General features: G+C 47.7%; 1 protein-coding gene across 5 annotated transcripts in view; it reads left to right on the forward strand.

The window, feature by feature from the left end:
* Position 1: 1 nt before the first annotated feature.
* gpr155b (G protein-coupled receptor 155b) overlaps positions 2–22,186 on the forward strand; it is a 46,757-nt gene continuing 24,572 nt past the window's right edge. For 4 of the 5 annotated variants that reach the window (XM_045699519.1, XM_045699521.1, XM_045699522.1 and 1 more), the window contains exons 1-3: positions 2–1,397; positions 2,631–2,809; positions 4,439–4,659. In XM_045699519.1, the coding sequence (XP_045555475.1) occupies positions 980–1,397; positions 2,631–2,809; positions 4,439–4,659 (818 nt within the window). In that variant the 5' untranslated portion in view covers positions 2–979. The remainder of the gene's footprint in view (positions 1,398–2,630; positions 2,810–4,438; positions 4,660–22,186) is intronic. The other variant, XM_045699520.1, reaches the window with a different exon arrangement.

Below are 22,186 nucleotides of genomic sequence, written 5' to 3' on the forward strand. Positions count from 1 at the left end.
ATCCCACCCAATCCAAGCCGAGTATAGCTCCTCACAACAACACACTTTGGCGATAATTGGATGCCTGGCTTGTCACTCATAATTTAGGGCGTTGTTGAACAATTGCACCAAAGGACACAAATGAGAATTGTTAGTGCTATCTGGGGTCCTTGGGACATAACCTTTACTCTAACCTTAACATTTTACATTTCAACTTCAACAGGGCAAATTCCCCTATGATTCCGAACAGCATGCATTTGTACTACGGTTAGCTAGCTGTCAACAGCAATAGATAGGACGAATTAGACTAACGTTATATAGCTACATTTTGATAAAAAACGACAAGCGCGTGTTAAATATGCAATATCTCGTCACCAGATGTGCAAGGTATGACGCTTTTATCTTGTTGTATTTTCGCAATATGTTTTTAGCACGCGAGTTAGTTAACGTTAGATGTAACTGTTACTAGCAACGAATAGCATGCTAACTTTAGCTAGCTACAGTACCTAGCTCCAAATCCAATAATTGGCATCGTTCAAGACATCGAGTTACACGTATAAAAGGTTACTCTGTCAATCCTCACATGTTGAAATCCCCCATGACTATTTTTGAAAGCAGTTTCAATGCACAGTTGGGAGTAGGCTAAAATGCAATATTATCTGTGGTGTGCATGTCATCATCACTGCACTCCTCGTAAATAGCTTTGTATTGGTTATTTTTTACAACAGATTCATCGCATTCTCCCTCTCCTGTATAGGGTATTGGTAGGGCCAGGAGTTTTTCCTGTCATTTGGTCAGGAAACGCTATTGGTCCTTGGTATTACATGTGTTTTCTAACAACCATAAAAGTGTATGGCCTACCCTACTACTCACTGATTATTATTGTTTCAACAAGGGCATTGCGGATGTATCACCCTGAACTGGAGCCCAGCGTCACTGTTCTGTACTCCGATATCGAAAGATATTCCCATCCTTGAAGTAATTTAGTCCTCATACAACTATGGATACCTACGTAGCCATCCATGGCAAGAACATATCCCACAACCCCCTCTCCTCCAGCCAAGCCATGTCTATCGACAAGCTCTTCCCGGCTCTCCTGGAGTGTTTTGGGATCATCCTGTGTGGATACATCGCCGGTAGGACAGACATCATCACCTCCTGTCAAGCTAAAGGATTAGGGAACTTTGTGTCTAAGTTCGCCCTCCCGGCGCTGCTCTTCAAGAACATGGTTGTGTTGGACTTTAATAATGTGATCTGGTCGTTCCTGTGGAGTATCCTGATAGCCAAGGTATCGGTGTTCGTCCTGGTGTGTGTTCTGACGCTAGCCGTGGCCAGTCCGGAGAGCAGGTACAGCAAGGCAGGACTCTACTCCATCTTCGCTACTCAGAGCAACGACTTCGCCCTGGGGTATCCCATTGGTGAGGAGAGTTGCCTTTTGGAATGTGATGTAGTACAATAGGGCTAGTTTATTTTCCTTTGGAAAGTTCAACCTCTTTCTCAAAACAGTCGCAGCCGTTCCACACACAGTGCATTCTGAAAGTATTCAGACCCCTTCCCTTTTCCACATTGTTACTTTACAGCCTTATTCTAAAATGGATTAAATAGCTTTTTCCGTCATCAATCTACACATAATACCCCAAAATGACAAAGCAAAAACGGTTTAGACATTTTTGCAAATTTATATTAAAAAAATCACATTTCCATAAGTATTCAGACTCTTTACTCAGTTCTTTATTGAAGCACCTTTGGCAGTGATTACAGTCTTCTTGGGTATGACGCTACAAGCTTGGCACACCTGTATTTGGGGAGTTTCTCCCATTCTTCTCTGCAGATCCTCTCAAGCTCTGTCAGGTTGGATTGGGAGCATCGCAGCACAGCTATATAAAGGTCCCAGTTGACAGTGCACGTCAGCGCAAAAACCAAGCGTCACGTCTGGAGGAAACCTGGTACCATCCCTACGGTGAAGCGTGGTGGCGGCAGCATCATGGCGTGGGGATGTTTTTCAGCAGCAGGGACTGGGAGATTAGTCAGGATTGAGGGAAAGATGAACGGAGCAAAGCACAGAGAGATCCTTGATGAAAACCCGCTCCAGAGCACTCATTACCTCAGACTGGGGTGAAGGTTCACCTTCCAACAGGACAACGACCCTAAGCACACAGCCAAGACTACACAGATGTGGCTTAGTGACAAGTCTCTGAATGTCCTTGAGTGGCCCAGCCAGAGCCGGACTTGAACCTGATCTAACATCTCTGGAGATACCTGAAAATAGACAGGTGTGTGCCTTTCCAAGTTGTAGAAACAGCTCAAAGATGATCAATGGAAACAGGATGCACCTGAGCTCAATTTACAGTCTCATAGCAAAAGGTCTGAATACTTATGTAAATAAGTTATTTCTGTTTTTTCTGTTTTATAAATTTGCAAACATTTCTCAACCTTTTTTTGCTTTGTCATTATGGGCTATTGTGTGTAGATTGATGAGGAAAACATTTAATTTTAATCTATTGTAGAACAAGGCTGTAATGTAACAAAATGTGGAAAAAGTGAAGGGGTCTGAATACTTTCCGAATACACTGTATTTGTTGGAACATCTGGGGGTCCCTGAGGAATGGTTTGGAAACCATACAATAACATCTGCCCCCCCCTCCCTGCAGTGGACGCCCTGTACAGGAACACACATCCAGAGTACCTGCAGTACATCTACCTGGTGGCTCCTGTCTCCCTGATGCTCCTCAATCCCATAGGATTTGCCTTCTGTGAGGTCCAGAAGTGGAAGGACCACCCAGAGAGACAGCAGGGCAAGTTGCAGATCATCAGAGTGGTGCTGCTGCAGGTCATTTCATCTTGCTTTCTTCTGTGATCAATACTTTTTTTGTTTTGCAAATTACATTAAATGGTGCTTTATTCTTTATTGGACAAGGAACATATTTTACATTCAATAAAAGTTGTAAATACGTAGGATTTTTGTAACAAAGAAATTAGAGTGAAAGGATCTGTGTATCTGTTAGCTAGCTGTGATAAGAATGGAAAAACATCTTAATATCACAGTGAATAATAAAGGCTAGAAAACATGGAGTCAGGGTGTGTCTTAGGGGGTTGGGTTAAAACATGGAGTCAGGGTGTGTCTTAGGGGGTTGGGTTAAAACATGGAGTCAGGGGGTGTCTTAGGGGGTTGGGTTAAAACATGGAGTCAGGGTGTGTCTTAGGGGGTTGGGTTAAAACATGGAGTCAGGGTGTGTCTTAGGGGGTTGGGTTAAAACATGGAGTCAGGGTGTGTCTTAGGGGGTTGGGTTAAAACATGGCGTCAGGGTGTGTCTTAGGGGGTTGGGTTAAAACATGGAGTCAGGGGGTGTCTTAGGGGGTTGGGTTAAAACATGGAGTCAGGGGGTGTCTTAGGGGTTGGGTTAAAACATGGAGTCAGGGTGTGTCTTAGGGGGTTGGGTTAAAACATGGAGTCAGGGTGTGTCTTAGGGGGTTGGGTTAAAACATGGAGTCAGGGGGTGTCTTAGGGGGTTGGGTTAAAACATGGAGTCAGGGTGTGTCTTAGGGGGTTGGGTTAAAACATGGAGTCAGGGTGTGTCTTAGGGGTTGGGTTAAAACATGGAGTCAGGGGTGTGGCTTAGGGGTTTGGGTTAAAACATGGAGTCAGGGTGTGGCTTAGGGGGTTGGGTTAAAACATGGAGTCAGGGTGTGTCTTAGGGGGTTGGGTTAAAACATGGAGTCAGGGTGTGTCTTAGGGGGTTGGGTTAAAACATGGAGTCAGGGTGTGTCTTAGGGGTTGGGTTAAAACATGGAGTCAGGGTGTGTCTTAGGGGGTTGGGTTAAAACATGGAGTCAGGGTGTGTCTTAGGGGTTGGGTTAAAACATGGCGTCAGGGTGTGTCTTAGGGGGTTGGGTTAAAACATGGAGTCAGGGTGTGTCTTAGGGGGTTGGGTTAAAACATGGCGTCAGGGGGTGTCTTAGGGGGTTGGGTTAAAACATGGAGTCAGGGTGTGTCTTAGGGGGTTGGGTTAAAACATGGCGTCAGGGGGTGTCTTAGGGGGTTGGGTTAAAACATGGAGTCAGGGGGTGTCTTAGGGGGTTGGGTTAAAACATGGAGTCAGGGGGTGTCTTAGGGGTTGGGTTAAAACATGGAGTCAGGGGGTGTCTTAGGGGGTTGGGTTAAAACATGGAGTCAGGGTGTGTCTTAGGGGGTTGGGTTAAAACATGGCGTCAGGGTGTGTCTTAGGGGGTTGGGTTAAAACATGGAGTCAGGGTGTGTCTTAGGGGGTTGGGTTAAAACATGGCGTCAGGGGGTGTCTTAGGGGGTTGGGTTAAAACATGGAGTCAGGGGGTGTCTTAGGGGGTTGGGTTAACAGCAATAAGACACATTTTTGTGGACTGTAAGGAAACTGGACAGTAAAGTATTCTTCTATACGGTGGTGGTCATCGTGTCCCACTTTTATTCAAATCTATTTTATAGGTACTGAAGAACCCGATAGTGTTCATGGTGGTGGTCGGGATCGTGTCCCACTTTGTCCTGGGCCAGAGGATCCCTGCTGTGATGGAGGAGTTTGTGGACGGCCTGGCCAACTCCTTCGGAGGAGCAGCTCTCTTCTACCTGGGACTATCTATGGTGGGACAGGTGGGCAAACTCACCAGGTCTACTGGAGTAGCCCTGATCCTGCTCATCACTGCCAAACTGTGAGTTACAGAAATGTCAAGAACTGAAGTTGTAAATAGGGTACTGTACTGTCCTAGTGGTACTGTACTGTCCTAGTGGCACTGTCCTGTCCTAGTGGTACTGTCCTAGTGGTACTGTCGTAGTGGTACTGTCCTGTCTTAGTGGTACTGTCCTGTCCTAGTGGTACTGTCCTGTCCTAGTGGTACTGTACTGTCCTAGTGGTACTGTACTGTCCTAGTGGTACTGTCCTAGTGGTACTGTACTGTCCTAGTGGTACTGTACTGTCCTAGTGGTACTGTCCTAGTGGTCCTGTCCTAGTGGTCCTGTCCTAGTGGTACTGTACTGTCCTAGTGGTACTGTCCTGTCCTAGTGGTACTGTCCTGTCCTAGTGGTACTGTCCTAGTGGTACTGTCCTGTCCTAGTGGTCCTGTCCTAGTGGTACTGTACTGTCCTAGTGGTACTGTACTGTCCTAGTGGTACTGTCCTAGTGGTACTGTCCTGTCCTAGTGGTACTGTCCTAGTGGTACTGTCCTGTCCTAGTGGTCCTGTCCTAGTGGTACTGTACTGTCCTAGTGGTACTGTACTGTCCTAGTGGTACTGTCCTAGTGGTACTGTACTGTCCTAGTGGTACTGTACTGTCCTAGTGGTACTGTACTGTCCTAGTGGTACTGTCCTAGTGGTACTGTACTGTCCTAGTGGTACTGTCCTAGTGGTACTGTACTGTCCTAGTGGTACTGTACTGTCCTAGTGGTACTGTACTGTCCTAGTGGTACTGTCCTAGTGGTACTGTACTGTCCTAGTGATACTGTCCTAGTGGTACTGTCCTGTCCTAGTGGTACTGTCCTAGTGGTACTGTCCTAGTGGTACTGTCCTAGTGGTACTGTCCTGTCCTAGTTATACTGTCCTAGTGGTACTGTCCTAGTGGTACTGTACTGTCCTAGTTATACTGTCCTGTCCTAGTTATACTGTCCTAGTGGTACTGTACTATCCTAGTGGTACTGTCCTAGTGGTACTGTACTGTCCTAGTGGTACTGTCCTAGTGGTACTGTACTGTCCTAGTGGTACTGTCCTGTCCTAGTTATACTGTCCTAGTGGTACTGTCCTAGTGGTACTGTCCTGTCCTAGTGGTACTGTCCTGTCCTAGTGGTACTGTACTGTCCTAGTTATACTGTCCTAGTGGTACTGTACTGTCCTAGTGGTACCGTCCTGTCCTAGTGGTACTGTCCTGTCCTAGTGGTACTGTACTGTCCTAGTGATACTGTCCTAGTGGTACCGTCCTGTCCTAGTGGTACTGTCCTGTCCTAGTGGTACTGTCCTGTCCTAGTGGTACTGTCCTGTCCTAGTGATACTGTCCTAGTGGTACTGTCCTGTCCTAGTGGTACTGTCCTAGTGGTATGGTACTGTCCTAGTGGTACTGTCCTGTCCTAGTGGTACTGTCCTAGTGGTACTGTCTTAAATTTTTTACATTTTAGTCATTTGCAGACGCTTATCCAGAGCGACTTACAGTAGTGAATGCATACATTTCATACATTTTTTTTCCCGTACTGGTCTTGTCCTAGTGGTACTGTCCTATGGGTACTGTCCTGTCCTAGTTGTACTGTCCTAGTGGTACTGTCCTAGTGGTACTGTACTGTCCTAGTGGTACTGTACTGTCCTAGTGGTACCGTACTGTCCTAGTGGTACTGTCCTAGTGGTACTGTACTGTCCTAGTGGTACCGTACTGTCCTAGTGGTACTGTCCTAGTGGTACTGTCCTGTCCTAGTGGTACTGTCCTAGTGATACTGTCCTAGTGGTACTGTACTGTCCTAGTGGTACTGTACTGTCCTAGTGGTACTGTACTGTCCTAGTGGTACTGTCCTAGTGGTACTGTCCTAGTGGTACTGTCCTAGTGTTACAGTCCTAGTGGTGTGGTACTGTCCTAGTGTTACAGTCCTAGTGGTGTGGTACTGTCCTAGTGGTACTGTCCTAGTGGTACTGTCCTGTCCTAGTGGTACTGTACTGTCCTAGTGGTACTGTCCTAGTGATACTGTCCTAGTGGTACGGTACTGTCCTAGTGGTACCGTACTGTCCTAGTGGTACTGTCCTAGTGGTACTGTACTGTCCTAGTGGTACTGTCCTAGTGGTACGGTACTGTCCTAGTGGTACTGTCCTAGTGGTACTGTACTGTCCTAGTGGTACCGTACTGTCCTAGTGGTACTGTCCTAGTGGTACCGTCCTGTCCTAGTGGTACTGTACTGTCCTAGTGGTACTGTACTGTCCTAGTGATACTGTCCTAGTGGTACTGTCCTAGTGATACTGTCCTAGTGGTACTGTACTGTCCTAGTGGTACTGTACTGTCCTAGTGGTACTGTACTGTCCTAGTGGTACTGTCCTAGTGATACTGTCCTAGTGGTACAGTACTGTCCTAGTGGTCCTGTCCTAGTGGTACTGTCCTGTCCTAGTGATACTGTCCTAGTGGTACTGTACTGTCCTAGTGGTACTGTCCTGTCCTAGTTATACTGTCCTAGTGGTATGGTACTGTCCTAGTGGTACTGTCCTAGTGATACTGTCCTAGTGGTACCGTACTGTCCTAGTGATACTGTCCTAGTGGTACTGTACTGTCCTAGTGGTACTGTCCTGTCCTAGTTATACTGTCCTAGTGGTACTGTCCTGTCCTAGTGGTACTGTACTGTCCTAGTGGTACTGTCCTAGTGATACTGTCCTAGTGGTACCGTACTGTCCTAGTGATACTGTCCTAGTGGTACTGTACTGTCCTAGTGGTACTGTCCTGTCCTAGTTATACTGTCCTAGTGGTACTGTCCTGTCCTAGTTATACTGTCCTAGTGGTACCGTACTGTCCTAGTGATACTGTCCTGTCCTAGTGGTATTGTCCTAGTGGTACTGTACTGTCCTAGTGATACTGTCCTAGTGGTACTGTACTGTCCTAGTGGTACTGTCCTGTCCTAGTGGTACTGTCCTATCCTAGTGGTACTGTCCTAGTGGTACTGTCCTGTCCTAGTTGTACTGTCCTAGTGGTACTGTCCTAGTGGTACTGTACTGTCCTAGTGGTACTGTCCTGTCCTAGTTGTACTGTCCTGTCCTAGTTGTACTGTCCTAGTGGTACTGTCCTAGTGGTACTGTACTGTCCTAGTGGTACTGTCCTGTCCTAGTTGTACTGTCCTAGTGGTACTGTCCTAGTGGTACTGTCCTATCGGTACTGTCCTGTCCTAGTGGTACTGTCCTGTCCTAGTGGAACTGTCCTATCCTAGTGGTACTGTCCTAGTGATACTGTCCTGGTGGTACCGTACTGTCCTAGTGATACTGTCCTAGTGATACCGTCCTGTCCTAGTGGTACTGTCCTGTCCTAGTTATACTGTCCTAGTGGTATGGTACTGTCCTAGTGGTACTGTCCTGTCCTAGTGGTACTGTCCTAGTGGTACTGTCCTAGTGGTACTGTACTGTCCTAGTGGTACTGTCCTGTCCTAGTTGTACTGTCCTAGTGGTACTGTCCTAGTGGTACTGTCCTATCGGTACTGTCCTGTCCTAGTGGTACTGTCCTGTCCTAGTGGAACTGTCCTATCCTAGTGGTACTGTCCTAGTGATACTGTCCTGGTGGTACCGTACTGTCCTAGTGATACTGTCCTAGTGATACCGTCCTGTCCTAGTGGTACTGTCCTGTCCTAGTTATACTGTCCTAGTGGTATGGTACTGTCCTAGTGGTACTGTCCTGTCCTAGTGGTACTGTCGTAGTGGTACTGTCTTACATTTTTTACATTTTAGTCATTTATCAGACGCTCTTATCCAGAGCGACTTACAGTAGTGAATGCATACATTTCATACATTTTTTTTCCCGTACTGGTCTTGTCCTAGTGGTACTGTCCTATGGGTACTGTCCTAGTGGTACTGTCCTAGTGATACTGTCCTAGTGGTACCGTACTGTCCTAGTGGTACTGTCCTAGTGGTACTGTCCTAGTGGTACTGTCCTAGTGGTACCGTACTGTCCTAGTGGTACTGTCCTAGTGGTACTGTACTGTCCTAGTTATACTGTCCTAGTGGTACTGTCCTATGGGTACTGTCCTGTCCTAGTGGTACTGTCCTGTCCTAGTGGAACTGTCCTATCCTAGTGGTACTGTCCTACTGGTACTGTCCTGTCCTAGTTGTACTGTCCTAGTGGTACTGTACTGTCCTAGTGGTACTGTACTGTCCTAGTGGTACTGTCCTAGTGGTACTGTCCTAGTGGTACCGTACTGTCCTAGTGATACTGTCCTAGTGGTACTGTACTGTCCTAGTGGTACTGTACTGTCCTAGTGGTACTGTCCTAGTGGTACTGTCCTAGTGGTACTGTACTGTCCTAGTGGTACTGTCCTAGTGGTACTGTCCTAGTGGTACTGTACTGTCCTAGTGGTACTGTCCTAGTGGTACTGTCCTGTCCTAGTGGTACTGTCCTAGTGGTACTGTACTGTCCTAGTGGTACTGTACTGTCCTAGTGGTACTGTACTGTCCTAGTGGTACTGTCGTAGTTGTACTGTCCTAGTGATACTGTCCTAGTGATACCGTCCTGTCCTAGTGGTACTGTACTGTCCTAGTTATACTGTCCTAGTGGTATGGTACTGTCCTAGTGGTACTGTCCTGTCCTAGTGGTACTGTACTGTCCTAGTTATACTGTCCTAGTGGTACTGTCCTGTCCTAGTGGTACTGTACTGTCCTAGTGGTACTGTCCTAGTTATACTGTCCTAGTGGTATGGTACTGTCCTAGTGGAACTGTCCTGTCCTAGTGGTACTGTCCTAGTGGTACTGTCTTACATTTTTTACATTTTAGTCATTTAGCAGACGCTCTTATCCAGAGCGACTTACAGTAGTGAATGCATACATTTCATACATTTTTTTTCCCGTACTGCTCTTGTCCTAGTGGTACTGTCCTATGGGTACTGCCCTGTCCTAGTGGTACTGTCCTGTCCTAGTGGAACTGTCCTATCCTAGTGGTACCGTACTGTCCTAGTGATACTGTCCTAGTGGTACTGTACTGTCCTAGTTATACTGTCCTAGTGGTACTGTCCTATGGGTACTGTCCTGTCCTAGTGGTACTGTCCTGTCCTAGTGGAACTGTCCTATCCTAGTGGTACTGTCCTACTGGTACTGTCCTGTCCTAGTTGTACTGTCCTAGTGGTACTGTACTGTCCTAGTGGTACTGTACTGTCCTAGTGGTACTGTCCTAGTGATACTGTCCTAGTGGTACCGTACTGTCCTAGTGATACTGTCCTAGTGGTACTGTACTGTCCTAGTGGTACTGTACTGTCCTAGTGGTACTGTCCTAGTGATACTGTCCTAGTGGTACTGTACTGTCCTAGTGGTACTGTCCTAGTGATACTGTCCTAGTGGTACTGTACTGTCCTAGTGGTACTGTCCTAGTGGTACTGTCCTGTCCTAGTGGTACTGTCCTAGTGGTACTGTACTGTCCTAGTGGTACTGTACTGTCCTAGTGGTACTGTACTGTCCTAGTGGTACTGTCGTAGTTGTACTGTCCTAGTGATACTGTCCTAGTGGTACCGTCCTGTCCTAGTGGTACTGTACTGTCCTAGTTATACTGTCCTAGTGGTATGGTACTGTCCTAGTGGTACTGTCCTGTCCTAGTGGTACTGTACTGTCCTAGTTATACTGTCCTAGTGGTACTGTCCTGTCCTAGTGGTACTGTACTGTCCTAGTGGTACTGTCCTAGTTATACTGTCCTAGTGGTATGGTACTGTCCTAGTGGAACTGTCCTGTCCTAGTGGTACTGTCCTAGTGGTACTGTCTTACATTTTTTACATTTTAGTCATTTAGCAGACGCTCTTATCCAGAGCGACTTACAGTAGTGAATGCATACATTTCATACATTTTTTTTCCCGTACTGCTCTTGTCCTAGTGGTACTGTCCTATGGGTACTGCCCTGTCCTAGTGGTACTGTCCTGTCCTAGTGGAACTGTCCTATCCTTGTGGTACTGTCCTAGTAGTACTGTCCTGTCCTAGTGGTAATGTCCTAGTTGTATTGTCCTGTCCTAGTACAGTCCTAGTGGTGTGGTACTGTCCTAGTGTTACAGTCCTAGTGGTGTGGTACTGTCCTAGTGGTACTGTCCTAGTGGTGTGGTACTGTCCTAGTGGTACTGTCCTAGTGGTACTGTACTGTCCTAGTGGTACTGTACTGTCCTAGTGGTACTGTACTGTCCTAGTGGTACTGTACTGTCCTAGTGGTACTGTCCTAGTGGTACTGTCCTAGTGGTACTGTACTGTCCTAGTGGTACTGTACTGTCCTAGTGGTACTGTACTGTCCTAGTGGTACTGTCCTAGTGGTACTGTCCTAGTGGTACCGTACTGTCCTAGTGATACTGTCCTAGTGGTACTGTACTGTCCTAGTGGTACTGTACTGTCCTAGTGGTACTGTCCTACTGATACTGTCCTAGTGGTACTGTCCTGTCCTAGTGGTACTGTCCTAGTGGTACTGTCCTAGTGGTACCGTACTGTCCTAGTGATACTGTCCTAGTGGTACTGTACTGTCCTAGTGGTACCGTACTGTCCTAGTGATACTGTCCTAGTGGTACTGTACTGTCCTAGTGGTACTGTCCTGTCCTAGTTATACTGTCCTAGTGGTACTGTCCTGTCCTAGTGGTACTGTACTGTCCTAGTGGTACTGTCCTAGTGATACTGTCCTAGTGGTACCGTACTGTCCTAGTGATACTGTCCTAGTGGTACTGTACTGTCCTAGTGGTACTGTCCTGTCCTAGTTATACTGTCCTAGTGGTACTGTCCTGTCCTAGTTATACTGTCCTAGTGGTACCGTACTGTCCTAGTGATACTGTCCTAGTGGTACTGTACTGTCCTTGTGGTACTGTCCTGTCCTAGTTATACTGTCCTAGTGGTACTGTCCTGTCCTAGTGGTACTGTACTGTCCTAGTGATACTGTCCTGTCCTAGTGGTACTGTCCTATCCTAGTGGTACTGTCCTAGTGGTACTGTCCTGTCCTAGTTGTACTGTCCTAGTGGTACTGTCCTAGTGGTACTGTACTGTCCTAGTGGTACTGTCCTGTCCTAGTTGTACTGTCCTGTCCTAGTTGTACTGTCCTAGTGGTACTGTCCTAGTGGTACTGTACTGTCCTAGTGGTACTGTCCTAGTGGTACTGTCCTAGTGGTACTGTCCTAGTGGTACTGTACTGTCCTAGTGGTACTGTCCTGTCCTAGTTATACTGTCCTAGTGGTATGGTACTGTCCTAGTGGTACTGTCCTAGTGGTACTGTCCTAGTGATACTGTCCTAGTGGTACCGTACTGTCCTAGTGATACTGTCCTAGTGGTACTGTACTGTCCTAGTGGTACTGTACTGTCCTAGTGGTACTGTACTGTCCTAGTGATACTGTCCTAGTGGTACTGTACTGTCCTAGTGGTACTGTCCTAGTGGTACCGTCCTGTCCTAGTGGTACTGTCCTGTCCTAGTGGTACTGTACTGTCCTAGTTATACTGTCCTAGTGGTACCGTCCTGTCCTAGTGGTACTGTCCTGTCCTAGTGGTACTGTACTGTCCTAGTGGTACTGTCCTAGTGATACTGTCGTAGTTGTACTGTCCTAGTGATACTGTCCTAGTGATACCGTCCTGTCCTAGTGGTACTGTACTGTCCTAGTTATACTGTCCTAGTGGTATGGTACTGTCCTAGTGGTACTGTCCTGTCCTAGTGGTACTGTACTGTCCTAGTGGTACTGTCCTAGTTATACTGTCCTAGTGGTATGGTACTGTCCTAGTGGCACTGTCCTGTCCTAGTGGTACTGTCCTAGTGGTACTGTCTTACATTTTTTACATTTTAGTCATTTAGCAGACGCTCTTATCCAGAGCGACTTACAGTAGTGAATGCATACATTTCATACATTTTTTTTCCCGTACTGCTCTTGTCCTAGTGGTACTGTCCTATGGGTACTGCCCTGTCCTAGTGGTACTGTCCTGTCCTAGTGGAACTGTCCTATCCTTGTGGTACTGTCCTACTAGTACTGTCCTGTCCTAGTGGTACTGTCCTGTCCTAGTGGTACTGTCCTAGTGGTACTGTCCTAGTGGTACTGTACTGTCCTAGTGGTACTGTCCTGTCCTAGTTGTACTGTCCTAGTGGTACTGTCCTAGTGGTACTGTCCTATCGGTACTGTCCTGTCCTAGTGGTACTGTCCTGTCCTAGTGGAACTGTCCTATCCTAGTGGTACTGTCCTAGTGATACTGTCCTGGTGGTACCGTACTGTCCTAGTGATACTGTCCTAGTGATACCGTCCTGTCCTAGTGGTACTGTCCTGTCCTAGTTATACTGTCCTAGTGGTATGGTACTGTCCTAGTGGTACTGTCCTGTCCTAGTGGTACTGTCGTAGTGGTACTGTCTTACATTTTTTACATTTTAGTCATTTAGCAGACGCTCTTATCCAGAGCGACTTACAGTAGTGAATGCATACATTTCATACATTTTTTTTCCCGTACTGGTCTTGTCCTAGTGGTACTGTCCTATGGGTACTGTCCTAGTGGTACTGTCCTAGTGATACTGTCCTAGTGGTACCGTACTGTCCTAGTGGTACTGTCCTAGTGGTACTGTCCTAGTGATACTGTCCTAGTGGTACCGTACTGTCCTAGTGATACTGTCCTAGTGGTACTGTACTGTCCTAGTTATACTGTCCTAGTGGTACTGTCCTATGGGTACTGTCCTGTCCTAGTGGTACTGTCCTGTCCTAGTGGAACTGTCCTATCCTAGTGGTACTGTCCTACTGGTACTGTCCTGTCCTAGTTGTACTGTCCTAGTGGTACTGTACTGTCCTAGTGGTACTGTCCTAGTGATACTGTCCTAGTGGTACCGTACTGTCCTAGTGATACTGTCCTAGTGGTACTGTACTGTCCTAGTGGTACTGTACTGTCCTAGTGGTACTGTCCTAGTGATACTGTCCTAGTGGTACTGTACTGTCCTAGTGGTACTGTCCTAGTGATACTGTCCTAGTGGTACTGTACTGTCCTAGTGGTACTGTCCTAGTGGTACTGTCCTGTCCTAGTGGTACTGTCCTAGTGGTACTGTACTGTCCTAGTGGTACTGTACTGTCCTAGTGGTACTGTACTGTCCTAGTGATACTGTCGTAGTTGTACTGTCCTAGTGATACTGTCCTAGTGATACCGTCCTGTCCTAGTGGTACTGTACTGTCCTAGTTATACTGTCCTAGTGGTATGGTACTGTCCTAGTGGTACTGTCCTGTCCTAGTGGTACTGTACTGTCCTAGTTATACTGTCCTAGTGGTACTGTCCTGTCCTAGTGGTACTGTACTGTCCTAGTGGTACTGTCCTAGTTATACTGTCCTAGTGGTATGGTACTGTCCTAGTGGAACTGTCCTGTCCTAGTGGTACTGTCCTAGTGGTACTGTCTTACATTTTTTACATTTTAGTCATTTAGCAGACGCTCTTATCCAGAGCGACTTACAGTAGTGAATGCATACATTTCATACATTTTTTTTCCCGTACTGCTCTTGTCCTAGTGGTACTGTCCTATGGGTACTGCCCTGTCCTAGTGGTACTGTCCTGTCCTAGTGGAACTGTCCTATCCTTGTGGTACTGTCCTAGTAGTACTGTCCTGTCCTAGTGGTAATGTCCTAGTTGTATTGTCCTGTCCTAGTGGTATTGTCCTGTCCTAGTGGAACTGTCCTGTCCTAGTGGTACTGTCCTAGTGGTACTGTCCTAGTGGTGTGGTACTGTCCTAGTGTTACAGTCCTAGTGGTGTGGTACTGTCCTAGTGTTACAGTCCTAGTGGTGTGGTACTGTCCTAGTGGTACTGTCCTAGTGGTACTGTACTGTCCTAGTGGTACTGTACTGTCCTACTGGTACTGTACTGTCCTAGTGGTACTGTACTGTCCTAGTGGTACTGTCCTAGTGGTACTGTACTGTCCTAGTGGTACTGTCCTAGTGGTACTGTCCTAGTGGTACTGTACTGTCCTAGTGGTCTTGTCCTAGTGGTCCTGTCCTAGTGGTACTGTACTGTCCTAGTGGTATTGTACTAGTGGTACTGTCCTAGTGGTACTGTCCTAGTGGTACTGTCCTAGTGGCACTGTCCTAGTGGTACTGTCCTGTCCTAGTGGTACTGTCCTGTCCTAGTGATACTGGCCTAGTTGTACTGTCCTAGTGGTCCTGTCCTAGTGGTCCTGTCCTAGTGGTACTGTACTGTCCTAGTGGTACTGTCCTGTCCTAGTGGTACTGTCCTAGTGGTACTGTCCTAGTGGTACTGTACTGTCCTAGTGGTACTGTCCTGGTGGTACTGTACTGTCCTAGTGGTACTGTCCTAGTGGTACTGTCCTAGTGGCACTGTCCTAGTGGTACGGTCCTGTCCTAGTGGTCCTGTCCTAGTGGTACTGTCCTGTCCTTGTGGTCCTGTCCTAGTGGCACTGTCCTAGTGGTACGGTCCTGTGCTAGTGGTCCTGTCCTAGTGGTACTGTCCTAGTAGTACTGTCCTGTCCTAGTGGTATTGTCCTGTCCTAGTGGAACTGTCCTGTCCTAGTGGTGTGGTAATGTCGTAGTGGTACTGTCCTAGTGGTACTGTCCTGTCCTAGTGGTACTGTCCTAGTGGTACTGCAATGTCCTAGTGGTCCTGTCCTAGTGGTACTGTCCTGTCCTTGTGGTCCTGTCCTAGTGGCACTGTCCTAGTGGTACGGTCCTGTGCTAGTGGTCCTGTCCTAGTGGTACTGTCCTAGTAGTACTGTCCTGTCCTAGTGGTATTGTCCTGTCCTAGTGGAACTTTCCTGTCCTAGTGGTGTGGTACTGTCCTAGTGGTACAGTCCTAGTGGTGTGGTACTGTCCTAGTGGTACAGTCCTAGTGGTGTGGTACTGTCCTAGTGGTACAGTCCTAGTGGTGTGGTACTGTCCTAGTGTTACAGTCCTAGTGGTGTGGTACTGTCCTAGTGGTACTGTCCTAGTGGTACTGTACTGTCCTAGTGGTACTGTACTGTCCTAGTGGTACTGTACTGTCCTAGTGGTACTGTACTGTCCTAGTGGTACTGTCCTAGTGGTACTGTCCTAGTGGTACTGTACTGTCCTAGTGGTACTGTACTGTCCTAGTGGTACTGTCCTAGTGGTACTGTCCTAGTGGTACCGCATCTGTCCTAGTGATACTGTCCTAGTGGTACTGTACTGTCCTAGTGGTACTGTACTGTCCTAGTGGTACTGTCCTACTGATACTGTCCTAGTGGTACTGTCCTAGTGGTACTGTCCTAGTGGTACCGTACTGTCCTAGTGATACTGTCCTAGTGGTACTGTACTGTCCTAGTGGTACCGTGCTGTCCAGTGATACTGTCCTAGTGGTACTGTACTGTCCTAGTGGTACTGTCCTGTCCTAGTTATACTGTCCTAGTGGTACTGTCCTGTCCTAGTGGTACTGTACTGTCCTAGTGGTACTGTCCTAGTGATACTGTCCTAGTGGTACCGTACTGTCCTAGTGATACTGTCCTAGTGGTACTGTACTGTCCTAGTGGTACTGTCCTGTCCTAGTTATACTGTCCTAGTGGTACTGTCCTGTCCTAGTTATACTGTCCTAGTGGTACCGTACTGTCCTAGTGATACTGTCCTAGTGGTACTGTACTGTCCTAGTGGTACTGTACTGTCCTAGTGGTACTGTCCTAGTGGTACTGTCCTAGTGGTACTGTACTGTCCTAGTGATACTGTCCTAGTGGTACTGTACTGTCCTAGTGGTACTGTACTGTCCTAGTGGTACTGTCCTACTGATACTGTCCTAGTGGTACTGTCCTAGTGGTACTGTCCTAGTGGTACCGTACTGTCCTAGTGATACTGTCCTAGTGGTACTGTACTGTCCTAGTGGTACCGTACTGTCCTAGTGATACTGTCCTAGTGGTACTGTACTGTCCTAGTGGTACTGTCCTGTCCTAGTTATACTGTCCTAGTGGTACTGTCCTGTCCTAGTGGTACTGTACTGTCCTAGTGGTACTGTCCTAGTGATACTGTCCTAGTGGTGCCGTACTGTCCTAGTGATACTGTCCTAGTGGTACTGTACTGTCCTTGTGGTACTGTCCTGTCCTAGTTATACTGTCCTAGTGGTACTGTCCTGTCCTAGTTATACTGTCCTAGTGGTACCGTACTGTCCTAGTGATACTGTCCTAGTGGTACTGTCCTGTCCTAGTGGTATTGTCCTAGTGGTACTGTACTGTCCTAATGGTACCGTCCTGTACTTGTGGTACTGTCCTGTCCTAGTGGTACTGTACTGTCCTAGTGATACTGTCCTGTCCTAGTGGTACTGTCCTATCCTAGTGGTACTGTCCTAGTGGTACTGTCCTGTCCTAGTTGTACTGTCCTAGTGGTACTGTCCTAGTGGTACTGTACTGTCCTAGTGGTACTGTCCTGTCCTAGTTGTACTGTCCTGTCCTAGTTGTACTGTCCTAGTGGTACTGTCCTAGTGGTACTGTACTGTCCTAGTGGTACTGTCCTAGTGGTACTGTCCTAGTGGTACTGTCCTAGTGGTACTGTACTGTCCTAGTGGTACTGTCCTGTCCTAGTTGTACTGTCCTAGTGGTACTGTCCTAGTGGTACTGTCCTATCGGTACTGTCCTGTCCTAGTGGTACTGTCCTGTCCTAGTGGAACTGTCCTATCCTAGTGGTACTGTCCTAGTGATACTGTCCTGGTCGTACCGTACTGTCCTAGTGATACTGTCCTGGTGATACCGTCCTGTCCTAGTGGTACTGTCCTGTCCTAGTTATACTGTCCTAGTGGTATGGTACTGTCCTAGTGGTACTGTCTTACATTTTTACATTTTAGTCATTTAGCAGACGCTCTTATCCAGAGCGACTTACAGTAGTGAATGCATACATTTCATACATTTTTTTTCCCGTACTGGTCTTGTCCTAGTGGTACTGTCCTATGGGTACTGTCCTGTCCTAGTGGTACTGTCCTGTCCTAGTGGAACTGTCCTATCCTAGTGGTACTGTCCTAGTGGTACTGTCCTGTCCTAGTTGTACTGTACTGTCCTAGTGGTACTGTCCTAGTGGTACTGTCCTGTCCTAGTTGTACTGTACTGTCCTAGTGGTACTGTCCTAGTGGTACTGTCCTAGTGATACTGTCCTAGTGGTACCGTACTGTCCTAGTGATACTGTCCTAGTGGTACTGTACTGTCCTAGTGGTACTGTACTGTCCTAGTTATACTGTCCTAGTGGTACTGTCCTATGGGTACTGTCCTGTCCTAGTGGTACTGTCCTGTCCTAGTGGAACTGTCCTGTCCTAGTGGTACTGTCCTGTCCTAGTTGTACTGTCCTAGTGGTACTGTCCTAGTGGTACTGTACTGTCCTAGTGGTACTGTACTGTCCTAGTGGTACTGTCCTAGTGGTACTGTACTGTCCTAGTGGTATGTTACTGTCCTAGTGGTACTGTCCTGTCCTAGTGGTACTGTCCTGGTGGTACTGTCCTAGTGGTACTGTCCTAGTGGTACTGTACTGTCCTAGTGGTCTTGTCCTAGTGGTCCTGTCCTAGTGGTACTGTACTGTCCTAGTGGTATTGTACTAGTGGTACTGTCCTAGTGGTACTGTCCTAGTGGTACTGTCCTGTCCTAGTGGTACTGTCCTAGTGGTACTGTCCTAGTGGTACTGTCCTAGTGGCACTGTCCTAGTGGTACTGTCCTGTCCTAGTGGTACTGTCCTGTCCTAGTGATACTGGCCTAGTTGTACTGTCCTAGTGGTCCTGTCCTAGTGGTCCTGTCCTAGTGGTACTGTACTGTCCTAGTGGTACTGTCCTGTCCTAGTGGTACTGTCCTAGTGGTACTGTCCTAGTGGTACTGTACTGTCCTAGTGGTACTGTCCTGGTGGTACTGTACTGTCCTAGTGGTACTGTCCTAGTGGTACTGTCCTAGTGGCACTGTCCTAGTGGTACGGTCCTGTCCTAGTGGTCCTGTCCTAGTGGTACTGTCCTGTCCTTGTGGTCCTGTCCTAGTGGCACTGTCCTAGTGGTACGGTCCTGTGCTAGTGGTCCTGTCCTAGTGGTACTGTCCTAGTAGTACTGTCCTGTCCTAGTGGTATTGTCCTGTCCTAGTGGAACTGTCCTGTCCTAGTGGTGTGGTAATGTCCTAGTGGTACTGTCCTAGTGGTACTGTCCTGTCCTAGTGGTACTGTCCTAGTGGTACTGCAATGTCCTAGTGGTCCTGTCCTAGTGGTACTGTCCTGTCCTTGTGGTCCTGTCCTAGTGGCACTGTCCTAGTGGTACGGTCCTGTGCTAGTGGTCCTGTCCTAGTGGTACTGTCCTAGTAGTACTGTCCTGTCCTAGTGGTATTGTCCTGTCCTAGTGGAACTTTCCTGTCCTAGTGGTGTGGTACTGTCCTAGTGGTACAGTCCTAGTGGTGTGGTACTGTCCTAGTGGTACAGTCCTAGTGGTGTGGTACTGTCCTAGTGGTACAGTCCTAGTGGTGTGGTACTGTCCTAGTGTTACAGTCCTAGTGGTGTGGTACTGTCCTAGTGGTACTGTCCTAGTGGTGTGGTACTGTCCTAGTGGTACTGTCCTGTTCTAGTGGTACTGTACTGTCCTAGTGGTACTGTACTGTCCTAGTGGTACTGTCCTAGTGGTACTGCAATGTCCTAGTGGTCCTGTCCTAGTGGTACAGTAGTGTCCTAGTGGTACTGTCCTAGTGGTACTGTCCTAGTGGTACAGTAGTGTCCTAGTGGTACTGTCCTAGTGGTACTGTCCTAGTGGTACTGTCCTGTTCTAGTGGTACTGTACTGTCCTAGTGGTGTGGTACTGTCCTAGTGGTACTGTCCTGTTCTAGTGGTACTGTCCTAGTGGTACTGTCCTGTTCTAGTGGTACTGTCCTAGTGGTACTGTCCTGTTCTAGTGGTACTGTACTGTCCTAGTGGTGTGGTACTGTCCTAGTGTTACTGTCCTAGTGGTGTGGTACTGTCCTAGTGGTACTGTCCTAGTGGTACTGTACTGTCCTAGTGGTACTGTACTGTCCTAGTGGTACGGTACTGTCCTAGTGGTACTGTCCTAGTGGTACGGTACTGTCCTAGTGATACTGTCCTAGTGGTACTGTCCTGTCCTAGTGGTACTGTCCTGTCCTAGTGGTACTGTCCTAGTGGTACTGTCCTGTCCTAGTGGTACTGTCCTAGTGGTACTGTCCTGTCCTAGTGGTACTGTCCTGTCCTAGTGGTACTGTCCTAGTGGTGTGGTACTGTCCTAGTGGTACTGTCCTGTCCTAGTGGTACTGTCCTAGTGTTACAGTCCTAGTGGTGTGGTACTGTCCTAGTGTTACAGTCCTAGTGGTGTGGTACTGTCCTAGTGTTACAGTCCTAGTGGTGTGGTACTGTCCTAGTGTTACAGTCCTAGTGGTGTGGTACTGTCCTAGTGTTACAGTCCTAGTGGTGTGGTACTGTCCTAGTTTTACAGTCCTAGTGGTGTGGTACTGTCCTAGTGTTACAGTCCTAGTGGTGTGGTACTGTCCTAGTGTTACAGTCCTAGTGGTGTGGTACTGTCCTAGTGGTACTGTCCTAGTGGTGTGGTACTGTCCTAGTGTTACAGTCCTAGTAGTGTGGTACTGTCCTAGTGTTACAGTCCTAGTGGTGTGGTACTGTCCTAGTGTTACAGTCCTAGTGGTGTGGTACTGTCCTAGTGTTACAGTCCTAGTGGTGTGGTACTGTCCTAGTGTTACAGTCCTAGTGGTGTGGTACTGTCCTAGTGGTACTGTCCTAGTGGTGTGGTACTGTCCTAGTGTTACAGTCCTAGTGGTGTGGTACTGTCCTAGTGGTACAGTCCTAGTGGTGTGGTACTGTCCTAGTGTTACAGTCCTAGTGGTGTGGTACTGTCCTAGTGTTACAGTCCTAGTGGTGTGGTACTGTCCTAGTGTTACAGTCCTAGTGGTGTGGTACTGTCCTAGTGTTACAGTCCTAGTGGTGTGGTACTGTCCTAGTGTTACAGTCCTAGTGGTGTGGTACTGTCCTAGTGTTACAGTCCTAGTGGTGTGGTACTGTCCTAGTGGTACTGTCCTAGTGGTGTGGTACTGTCCTAGTGTTACAGTCCTAGTGGTGTGGTACTGTCCTAGTGTTACAGTCCTAGTGGTGTGGTACTGTCCTAGTGTTACAGTCCTAGTGGTGTGGTACTGTCCTAGTGGTACAGTCCTAGTGGTGTGGTACTGTCCTAGTGTTACAGTCCTAGTGGTGTGGTACTGTCCTAGTGTTACAGTCCTAGTGGTGTGGTACTGTCCTAGTGTTACAGTCCTAGTGGTGTGGTACTGTCCTAGTGGTACAGTCCTAGTGGTGTGGTACTGTCCTAGTGGTACAGTCCTAGTGGTGTGGTACTGTCCTAGTGTTACAGTCCTAGTGGTGTGGTACTGTCCTAGTGTTACAGTCCTAGTGGTGTGGTACTGTCCTAATGTTACAGTCCTAGTGGTGTGGTACTGTCCTAGTGTTACAGTCCTAGTGGTACTGTCCTGTCCTAGTGTTACAGTCCTAGTGGTACTGTCCTGTCCTAGTGGTACTGTCCTAGTGTTACAGTCCTAGTGGTGTGGTACTGTCCTAGTGTTACAGTCCTAGTGGTGTGGTACTGTCCTAGTGTTACAGTCCTAGTGGTGTGGTACTGTCCTAGTGTTACAGTCCTAGTGGTGTGGTACTGTCCTAGTGTTACAGTCCTAGTGGTGTGGTACTGTCCTAGTGTTACAGTCCTAGTGGTGTGGTACTGTCCTAGTGTTACAGTCCTAGTGGTGTGGTACTGTCCTAGTGTTACAGTCCTAGTGGTGTGGTACTGTCCTAGTGTTACAGTCCTAGTGGTGTGGTACTGTCCTAGTGTTACAGTCCTAGTGGTGTGGTACTGTCCTAGTGTTACAGTCCTAGTGGTGTGGTACTGTCCTAGTGTTACAGTCCTAGTGGTGTGGTACTGTCCTAGTGTTACAGTCCTAGTGGTGTGGTACTGTCCTAGTGTTACAGTCCTAGTGGTGTGGTACTGTCCTAGTGTTACAGTCCTAGTGGTTTGGTACTGTCCTAGTGGTACTGTCCTAGTGGTGTGGTACTGTCCTAGTGTTACAGTCCTAGTGGTGTGGTACTGTCCTAGTGTTACAGTCCTAGTGGTGTGGTACTGTCCTAGTGTTACAGTCCTAGTGGTACTGTCCTAGTGGTACAGTCCTAGTGGTGTGGTACTGTCCTAGTGTTACAGTCCTAGTGGTGTGGTACTGTCCTAGTGTTACAGTCCTAGTGGTGTGGTACTGTCCTAGTGTTACAGTCCTAGTGGTGTGGTACTGTCCTAGTGTTACAGTCCTAGTGGTGTGGTACTGTCCTAGTGTTACAGTCCTAGTGGTGTGGTACTGTCCTAGTGTTACAGTCCTAGTGGTGTGGTACTGTCCTAGTGTTACAGTCCTAGTGGTGTGGTACTGTCCTAGTGTTACAGTCCTAGTGGTGTGGTACTGTCCTAGTGTTACAGTCCTAGTGGTGTGGTACTGTCCTAGTGTTACAGTCCTAGTGGTACTGTACTGTCCTAGTGGTACTGTCCTAGTGGTACTGTACTGTCCTAGTGGTACTGTACTGTCCTAGTGGTACTGTACTGTCCTAGTGGTACTGTACTGTCCTAGTTAT

This window comes from Salmo salar, chromosome ssa17, assembly GCF_905237065.1.
Source record: "Salmo salar chromosome ssa17, Ssal_v3.1, whole genome shotgun sequence".
Taxonomy (NCBI): domain Eukaryota; kingdom Metazoa; phylum Chordata; class Actinopteri; order Salmoniformes; family Salmonidae; genus Salmo; species Salmo salar.